This window comes from Gymnogyps californianus, chromosome 25, assembly GCF_018139145.2.
Source record: "Gymnogyps californianus isolate 813 chromosome 25, ASM1813914v2, whole genome shotgun sequence".
Taxonomy (NCBI): Eukaryota; Metazoa; Chordata; class Aves; order Accipitriformes; family Cathartidae; genus Gymnogyps; species Gymnogyps californianus.
Window position 1 is genome coordinate 3,636,674 of NC_059495.1, and position 9,908 is coordinate 3,646,581.

At 49.3% G+C, this 9,908-nt stretch overlaps 1 protein-coding gene across 2 annotated transcripts in view; it reads left to right on the forward strand.

Moving 5' to 3' along the window:
- GRIK4 (glutamate ionotropic receptor kainate type subunit 4) overlaps positions 1–9,402 on the forward strand; it is a 137,754-nt gene extending 128,352 nt beyond the window's left edge. The window contains exons 14-19 of one of the 2 annotated variants that reach the window (XM_050911076.1): positions 1,475–1,648; positions 1,794–1,959; positions 3,796–4,021; positions 5,462–5,590; positions 8,379–8,497; positions 9,037–9,402. In XM_050911076.1, coding sequence (XP_050767033.1) covers positions 1,475–1,648; positions 1,794–1,959; positions 3,796–4,021; positions 5,462–5,590; positions 8,379–8,497; positions 9,037–9,402 — 1,180 coding nt within the window. Of the gene's footprint in view, positions 1–1,474; positions 1,649–1,793; positions 1,960–3,795; positions 4,022–5,461; positions 5,591–8,378; positions 8,498–9,013 lie in introns of both variants that reach the window. The other variant, XM_050911078.1, reaches the window with a different exon arrangement.
- The last annotated feature ends 506 nt before the right edge of the window (positions 9,403–9,908 follow it).

Here is a 9,908-nt window from a genome sequence, read left to right on the forward strand (position 1 = left end):
ATATATCACTGAGTGTTTGTCTGCAGCGTGTCTCCAATCAAGGCCCAGGGTCCATGCTCCATTGCTGTTTTTCCTGACCTCCTAACAAACTGCTTATGGTTGGTGGCATAGATGGGCCTTTTCAGACAGAGTTGAACTGTGTCCTGGCAATGTATACCAAAGACATGCTCAGGGCTTGACGGCTCTTTTGGGACACGGTTAATACCCAATTCTCATTACAAAAATTGGAACTGTGCTGTCACTTGGTCCCTTGGCATGGCTAAAGTTGTCATCCTGACAGGGCTTTAATGGTTTCTTTGAATGCCGTTACAGCCTCAGAAACGTAATTCTGAAGAAACTGCTGAATAATGCAGTCCGACGCTCTCTGCAGACTGAGATTTGGTGCCTCTTTAGCCCCCTCCTCATGTTTTAAACATGATCCTCCAAAAAGGTGCCTTTACGCGGCTTCCCGCTGGAGATGGAGGTTTGGACACTGCTCTCTGCCTTGCTCAGCAGTAAGGAGCTTTTGACCCTGTGAATTGCAGAAGACTCTCCCAGAGCAGTGTTTTTTACTGCTAGTGCTTGATCCAACCATAGAAAGTCTTCAGGAAATAACCTCTGCCTTCCTGGCATCACAGTGAGGTACGAGAGGCAGAAACAAAAATAAACACCTCATTTTGGTTAAATGCTGTGTAAGCTGGCAGAGCCCTGCAGCTGTATTGGCAGTATCGCCAAAATGACCCTCCGAGGCACCAGCTTTGTTAACCATTAGCAATATAATGAACTGCAGCATAGGAATTAGAAGACTCTCTTAGCAACCAGGGAACTGAGGACTGGAAACAGCAAAAGAGAGAGCTAGGCTACAGTCACTTCAGTGACAGGCTGTCAGTTATTTCAGATTCCCACCTCTGTCCTGTCCCTGTGAGCACTTGGAAGTATGTGATGCTTTGAAACACCAGCACTTGGCTTCAAACTAGACTTGGGACCTAGACCTTGCCGGGGCAATCAGACGTTTTCAGAGCAACCATTTGCACCAGTACAGTTATTTTTCTTGAGGGTGTCATGCAGTCGGGTCTCACACACTTCACTTTTGAACTTCCCATTGATGCTCATTCTCCAGCAGGGAACACAGCCAAAGATGTTTGATTTCAATTTCACATCAAGTCCACGCACATCTGGGATTATTGTTGTGGTTGTCTGTGGTACGAATTTGCACACAGAGCTCCAGCCTTCCTGCAGCCCATGCCCAGATTTTCAGCAGAGCCTCTCAAAACTTTTGCAAATCTTTACAAGAAAGCTTCTGGCTTCTGAGTCTTAGAGCAGGCATTTCACACAGCTCTGAGCCCTGGGCATCAATTGACAGCAAAGAGTTTCCTCAGAAAAATCTGCCTCCAGGAGAGTTAGGACTTCACATCTTTTCTTTTTTTGCTTTTGTCCTCCAAAGTGCCCCATTTCCCAGTGAATTACCTGAGCTACCTGTTTCTTGTCATTTTAGATTGACACCGTATGAGTGGTACAGCCCCCACCCCTGCTCGCAAGGCAGATGCAATCTTCTCGTGAATCAGTACTCTCTCGGCAACAGCTTGTGGTTTCCAGTTGGGGGATTCATGCAGCAAGGCTCCACCATTGCCCCCCAAGCATTATCCACGCGCTGTGTCAGTGGAGTCTGGTAAGGTCAGCCCTCCTCTTAAGGAAGGCTTCTCTGTGGGTCTTTTCTGGGCAGAAGCAGATGGAGAAGCAGAGGGTGGGGATGGAGATCAGATTCAGTCCAATGGGAAATCTCAGGTCACCATCTTCGCTTCCCCTTTCCCTAGGTGGGCATTCACCTTGATCATCATCTCCTCCTACACGGCCAACCTGGCAGCCTTCCTCACCGTGCAGCGGATGGATGTCCCCATCGAATCCGTAGATGACCTGGCTGACCAGACAGCCATCGAGTACGGCACCATTCATGGCGGCTCCAGCATGACCTTCTTCCAAGTAAACCGCCATTCTTTTGCTAACTGGGGCAGGGGGTGCAGAGGGCACCCTTCAATCAGATTTGGATGTCACCCTAGCCTGTCATGCCTGTTGCATTCCAGTTTCTGGCACGGAGGGGACCTCTGGAGAGACCCCTGGCTGCTTGGTTGCACAGGACTGGGCTAAATCCACAGCAGGTGATGATGGGATGAATGGTGAGGAAGGCATGGCGGAGGACAGGGAAGGGAGAATTTTGTAAGACAGCAGCTGGCACGCTCTTGGGATGCTGGAGGACTAGAGTCAGGACGTCTGTGCGAGACCCTGGAGCAGCAGACTTTCCTGCCTGGACTTAGAAAGCAACTTAACACTCGGAGTGCTACTATGTGGGTGGGAAAGTGGTACACATCCCTGTGTCACAGTGATGGCATAACACGGTCTTCAGCAGATAAGCATTTGCAGTCAAATTTCCATGGATCTCTATGCGGTTTTGATGTGATCTTAGCTTTTACATGAGAGTGTCAGGTTGGGTAAACAAAGAAACGTTTGCAAACCCCAGGTAGGCTACCATATGTCAAAGTGCTGGAGTCTGTATGTGGTCAGTGGCACTGAAAACAAATAAGTCAAGTGTATGCAAACTTATGCGATTTAATTTTTATCTTCCCTGCTCTATTCAGAAGGGAAATAAATGAGTGAATCTTTCCTGCAGTGCTTTGAATGCACAAAGAACTGCTTGAGGATTATTTATTTATTACTTGTTGAAATTCTGAGAGGAGAGAAAGCTTTTCTCACTTTTTCCCCCCTCTGAGTCTGAACGGAATTGGGAAGCCTGAGAAATCCCTCGAGTGAGCCCCAGCTTTTCAGCCCAACTTTACACCCTTCAGGGGTTTGGCAAAAAGCTACTTTTAAGCAGAATGTTACATCTAAAATGAGCTGAACACAAGCCCAAGTGACTGAGGTGGTTGTATACAAGGCACTCGCTTAGTTCTTTTCAGGAAGGCTTTCAAGTTTAAAATCCTGACTGTGGCTCTGCGCTGCCTAGCGGGTGCTGGAGCCGCTGGTATCAGAGGAGAAATTAGCAAAAGATGTTCTTGGACCATTTGCAATGCTTTAAACTATGTTGGGATCCATTTGCCTCTGGTGTAACAATGGTGGGTCAAATGCAGTGATGGATTAAGCAGGCGTGGCTGAGGCTGTCTTCACCACTCAGCTGCCAGCAAAGTCTGAGGATTTGGGGCTGGTTGAGCTTTAGTTTACTGTAGTCAATGAAAAGACTCCAGTTCTCTTAAGCAGGTACTTTGATTTGCCTTACAAGAGGGTGAACCAAAATCCAGATTCAGGGAGCAACAACTCCAAAGAGCTTTGGCGCTGCCCACAGCCCTCAGTGCCCTTCTCAGGGTGATGGTGTCTGGCTCTGATGCTGGTGAACTGTTAAGCACAAGGTTACAGTGACAGACGATAGGGTGTGAGGCTCTACAGGGAGCATTCAGTGATTTAAATCAGCCAAGTACAAGCTATTTCTTCTGGCTTTTTTTGTGTGTTCTTAATATACTGTTACGGAAACGATGTATTTTTCTAAAATTGAATTTATGCAAAGAGGTTTGCTGGAACCTATTGGAATTAGGTATGCATTTCATGCCCAGCTTTGCCAACAAAGTCTCAAATCCACCAAGATATTTGGACCTCTAAATCTCATTGAAATAAATGGAGGTTAGGCATCTAAATCCTTTTTGAATCTGGCACCAAATCTGCTTTGACTCCTTTCCCCTTTGTGGCCTTTTCATAGTGGTGTCTAATTTGGGGTTTATGTTACAGCAAGATGCTCCTGCCTTAGTTGCACTTGCCTCCTTTCTCCTGCAGAACTCCCGCTACCAGACGTACCAGCGGATGTGGAACTACATGTACTCCAAGCAGCCAAGCGTCTTTGTGAAGAGCACGGAGGAAGGGATTGCGCGTGTGCTGAACTCCAATTACGCCTTCCTGCTGGAGTCCACCATGAACGAGTATTATCGTCAGCGCAATTGCAACCTCACGCAGGTCGGGGGCCTTCTGGACACCAAGGGCTACGGGATTGGCATGCCCGTCGGTAGGCAGTGAAGAAAAATTCTAGTCCTTCTCAGCTGTCGGCAGAGGACCGGAGCATTTGAAAGGCTGAACCGGCTCTAAAGCCAATGTCACGTTTCACAGCTCTGCCCAGGGTCATTTTTTATCTCAGGAGGAAAGTCAAATACATTGCAATTGCCCGAGGTGCACGCTCAGAACCAGATATACAAGACCCTGCTCTGGTCCAGAGCCATGTGACACGCAACTGCGGCTCTTTAAATAATTCATGTGAAAGATGTTTCAAAATTGCTGCTTATTTTCTGCATATATGCTCTTTGATGACTGTTTCCCTTTTGAACCAGTGTTTTTGAATCGTTTTGTGGTCCTTGTTTTATCTCAGAAGTGCTGTAACAGTAATGCTGTTGCAACTCTCGTAGTTTTTAGCACAAGTTTCTTAACAGCTGGTGGTTCTTAAAACTCCAGGACAGAGAATTGGACAATTCAGTGACTATCTCAGCTAATAATCAGGTTTAACAAATGCAGGGGTTTTGTCTTTCAAATATGAGAGCTAGCAAGAGAACATCATCTCCCAGGGCAGCACAGAAAAAGGATGTAGTAGTTGTTATTCCAGGCGATCGGCTGATCTTTCGGCCAGTCTCGCAGGCTCAGGAAGCCTTGTTCCTGACCTTTAAGCACCTGCACTTAGCAATACAAAGTTAAGGTGAATTACATAAGAACCATCACACAAACAGTCACTATAGTTTAGCTAACATGCGTAAGCTTGTAAAGTCACAGTAACCTGATCGTGAGTACAAATCCTTACTTTCAGGACTAAATTTGTTCTGACATTGTCTTGTTAAACAGTGAAACTGTAGCAGATAAGAAGAGCAGAAAGCTGCTCACTGGGACAATAGTGCAGAGTTACCAGGAGAACTGCGGTCTTTCCCACGGCCCTTCTTCAGGATCTCTGGTAGCAGACATCATCAAGACTGCAGTAGAGCTCGGTACCGAGCGCAGAAGTGAGCCTCCTCTACCATGAACGTTTGTGCTTGCGTGTAGGTTGAACTTGCTGCTGTTGCAGTGCACCAGTTTGAGGGAAGGAGCGTTAGAGCAAGGTTGAAGTTGGAGGCAGAGTGACAGGAGAGGGACCTCAGTGGTCTGGAGGAGCAGTGATGCAATACTGAACTGCCTGTTCAGACCCTGCCCCTGAAGCCAAAGCTCCCCCTTGTAACGGACCTCTTTAAATGGCCTACGTGGGTCTTGGTGGACAGGCGAAATTACCATCTGCAAATGACATTAACCAGTTGACAGTCCCAGCAGGGAGGCTGCAGGTTTCAAGGGCTTACACGGACTGAAGTCCCTTCCAAACCATTCAGAGATGAGCTTTTGTAGTTGGGCACACTGGCAGGGCGTTGTGGCGGGGATGAGTGGGGAGGAAGGCTGGCCGAGGCGGTGCCTTACCACATACCTCTTGGTGTTGCAGGCTCTGTGTTTCGTGACGAGTTTGACCTGGCCATTCTCCAGCTGCAAGAGAACAACCGCCTGGAAATCCTGAAGCGGAAGTGGTGGGAAGGAGGCAAGTGCCCCAAAGAGGAGGACCACAGAGCCAAAGGTAAGCCACGCCGCTCTCCGGTGGTGCGCTGAAGGGACCAGGCAGTAGAAGGCTGTGCGTCCATCTGCATGTGAGCGCTGCCAGGTTTTCTGCCTGAGATTTACTTTTTCCCCTTCTTCTGACCTGAGATTCCTTCCTTCAAAATTCAAGGAGAAAGCCAAACAGCTCTGCTCTGCCTCATGCTGTGTGTTTTTGCCTGGGGCAGAGATAGCGGGAACAACCAAATGACAAATATTGGAGGCATATGGAGGGTAAATTAGCTTCTAATGAATGTCTGGGAAAATGGATGGCTAAAGGGATCAGACCAAAATCCTGACTTCCTTCAAGGGAGATGGATCTCCACCACAGGCCCGCTGGTTAATGGCTCCAAGTGAAAGCGCCTTTTAAACAGCCAGGGGAAGGGACACAAGGACTTTATTAGTACATCTGTAAACTAAGGAGCAAATTCTTTTGGGTAATGCTATGCAAATTGCCATAAAAGCTACCACATTAGGCTGATGTCCCAGTGTGAGAACAGTTGCCAGCTTAACGCAATTGCTGCATTTTTTAGTTTTGGCAGTCACCCTTTTCTCAGCAAGTGTTTTCTGGGAGGCTAGCAGGTCCCTCAGTTGAAAGGACAGTCTTCTGACCTTTCTGAGCACAGAGACGGAGAGCCAAGCCGGGTGCATGGTAGCTCTTTTGTTTTCTTGACATTGCAGCAGGTGTAGGTGTGTGTGTCTGTGCAGTTCGTGAGCTAGGCTGGATGAGACCCTGCAGGGACTGTAAGCCAGTGCTCCCTGTTGGGCAGTGCTGCACTGCAGGCAGCCCAGGCTGTTAGTCTCGAGACAGAAGGTGTTGACCCAGTGTAAGACATCAGGCCTCAGGGCAAGGTGATAAGCTATTAAAGAAGTTACTTTTGAAGGCGAGCAGGCACGTGGAAGTCTTTTCTTCCGTGGACTGTGCAAAAAGGAACTCTGAAGTGGAATCTAGTCTATGGGCTGTTTTGAGGTGGCTTTGGATGGGGGTGGCTGGGAAGCAGGCTCCTGGGCTGTTTCTGGCACTACCCGGCGTGCTCTGTGACCCTGGACAAATTTTTCTGCTGTTTTGTGCCCTCTGTCATGGCTCACTTTCTCAGTTTGGGAAATGAGGAAGGCTGTAGCCTGCTGGTATGTGTATATGGAGGAAGGAAATACCTCAGTGAGCTTGGGAATGGGTGTCTGAGGTGGCACCAGGCAGAATGATAGAAAGATGTAGAGAGAGGTACTGGCCCTAAATTCAAGTTTGAGAGCTGCTGGGAGGAGCAGATGGCCTTTATCTTGGGTCTAAACTGTGATTATGGGCTATGTTTTCTGCCCTGCAATTGCTGTCTTAGTGGAAACATCTCTGCGAAGGGCTGATTTACAGAGTCACTAGATTGCTCCAGAGGCAATGCCAAAAGAATGACGGAGGAGGAGGGAGAAATGTGACCTCCTAAGTTTTAGAACAAAACAGGTCAGCGATTTACAAGGATTTTGGTGAGATTTTATGTCTAAAAGCCATGCAGAGATTAAGTCAATAAATCACTGATTCTTACACTTTGATTTAATGCTACAGAGGGGAGAGAAAGATTTTTATAGATGTTCTTGTTGAGTAATGGCCTCATATAGTCACCTCGGTGCAAAGCGCTGCATGCTTTTTAGTAATCAATCCAATCAGGGGCCCAGTCCACTTGAGACCCAAAACGAACAAGCACAGGAGAGAAGAGCTGTTTCTCGGACAGCGTGCGCTGAGGCCGGCACTGCTCCCCGGCTCCTCTCACGGTCCTGTTCTGCAGGGCCGGACAGAGGCACAGGCTGCAGTTTTGGGGACAAGGGTCGTGGTGGGAAGCGAGCTGACAGCCTTGGCACACGGAAAGCTCAGAACAGGTTCTTGAGGGGTGGATTTTCCTTCCAGCTGGTGAGCTTTCTGGAGTGCAAGCTGTGTAGGACAGGGCTGGCAGCTGCCGTGCATGCAATTTAGTCCCTCCCCTAAGTGAAGCTGTCTGTATGTGTGGCATTTGGCCCGAGGTGGCTGAATGGCTCCTACGATCAGTAGAGATGGTACTCATCCTGTCGTAAGCGAGTTGTCCAAGGGAGGTGAGATGAGTCACCCCATGGAAGGGGCTGTTTCCTCCTCATGGGCCAGAGGGTGCTGGGCAGAGAGCACCCAACCCGTAACTGGGTACCCCTGGGTGGCAGGGACCCCATTCGGTCACCGTATAGCGTGAAACAGTGTCGGGTCCTGGTCTTGTTTGGAACCTCTCCTTGCTACTGCAATACAAGCAGCTGTTATCATTTTTCACCAGCACTTTGTAGTGCAATCAAAGGAGCTTTTCTTGGTGCCAGCTTCCTTTAAAGCCCTTTCTTGTCTTCTTCATCTCTGCTTCTTTAACAACATTGCTCATCTTCCTTTGCGAAGTTCAAAGCAACTAGAGCTGGGTCAATAATTTGCAGGGATTAATGTGCCCAATTGATCTCTCATTTTTTCTCCTGTTTTCAGTTTGTCCACAAATTGCTTTGTACTTCCCTCCAATGTACTTGCTGTTTATCTGCAAAATCATCATTTCTGAGAACGCGTCTTCGATCGTGCAGTTATTGCAAGACATTCAGTTTGCCATCTGAGTCATGCGGTTAGCTATTAATAGGACAGTGCTGGCTATGTGTTTCTGGTCCCTGGCTGGGTATATGCAATGCCAACTAAAGAGCAAAGAGTTGGGATTTCTGTACAGCGATGCTTGCACTTTATGTTGTGTCTGCCTCTCCACAGCATTATCTCTTCTGCTTTATTTTAGGCCTGGGAATGGAGAATATTGGTGGAATCTTCGTGGTTCTCATCTGTGGCTTAATCGTAGCAATTTTTATGGCAATGCTGGAATTTTTGTGGAGCCTTCGGCACTCTGAACAGTCAGAGGTAGGACCCGAAAGTGTCCTGAGGGGATAGTGTGTGTTTATTGCTATCTGCAGGGTGCTCAGCAGTGCAGTGCACTGGAGCAAGTAATGCGCCCAGGCTGAGATGAGCGTTCCTAGTAATGAGACCTCAAATGCACCAGAAGGCTAGATGCATTGGGCAGGGTCTAAAATGCACGAGCTTCTTATGCACTGCTACTAAGATCGAGGCTGTAGGGATGCTCCAAGGGCTTTTGAAGGGATCAAGGATGTGTACAATGTCCAGGTACCTTTCCTGGAGATGGGATCACCTGAGGATTTCTACCTGCAATAGGTTTGGGTCTCATGTTGATTTGGGGATCCAGAACACAGGAGGGTGTCTGACAAGAGGCGGAATCTGTTGGGCTAAATCAAGCGTAAATGTCTGAGCATTGGTGTCGGAAGCCAGTGGCCAGATTAACGACCGAGTCCCTAACACTTTGGCATCAGAATCCAGAGCAGACGCAGTGCTGCTGGGCTCACAGCTTACTTAGGTGAGCAGTATGTCTCGGGTCTGCCTTCCAGGTGTCGGTGTGCCAAGAAATGGTGACGGAGCTGCGCAACATCATTCTCTGCAAGGACAGTTTCCACCCTCGTCGGAGGCGAGGGGGAATGATACGGACTCGCCCCGTTATCCCGGAGGAGCGCCGAGCCCGCAGCACAACCACGCTCAGCAACGGGAAGCTGTGCAGTGGGGGCGAGCCAGATCCCCTGGCACAAAGACTGGCACAAGAAGCCGCCCTGGTCGCCCGAGGGTGCACGCACATCCGGGTGTGCCCCGAGTGCCGCAGGTTTCAGGGCCTCCGGGCACGGCCGTCTGCGGGCTCACCCGCGCAGAGCGAAGAGAGCTTGGAGTGGGAGAAGACCACCAACAGCAGCGAGCCCGAGTAACGCTGGGGCAGGGGGCGTTGGGGTGGGCCGAGAGGGTCCTGTTCCATTTTACAGAACATGGACTTGTACAATGTCAACTCGTTTTTAAATTAAAAGCAGTTACCCAGCTTCTCCAGAGCAAGGCGGACCTTTGGGCTGACGCGCAGGCCTGGCCAGAGGGTCGGCTTTGGTTTTGGCGTCCGAGAGGACGTGCGTCTCGCTGAAGTCTGACGCAGCAGGAGGAAGCTCCAGCAGTTGTCTCCGTGCCACCGTGCGGCTCCGAGGCGGGAAGGAGGGACGTGGCGGGTAACTGGTGTAGCAGATATTGCCCACCCAGGGGCAAGAGCGGTTCTTGGAACTTCTCCACCCCAGGCCAGGAGAAAGGACGCTGGCGCCGTCTCCCCACCACGTAGACTTACCGGGGGATGTTCTCAAAGGGCGGGGGGAGGGTCTTTTTATTTGATGCGGATAAGGGACGGGAAGGTAGGAGTCGTTATTTTGTTTTGGTTTATTTTGGGTACGTCAGG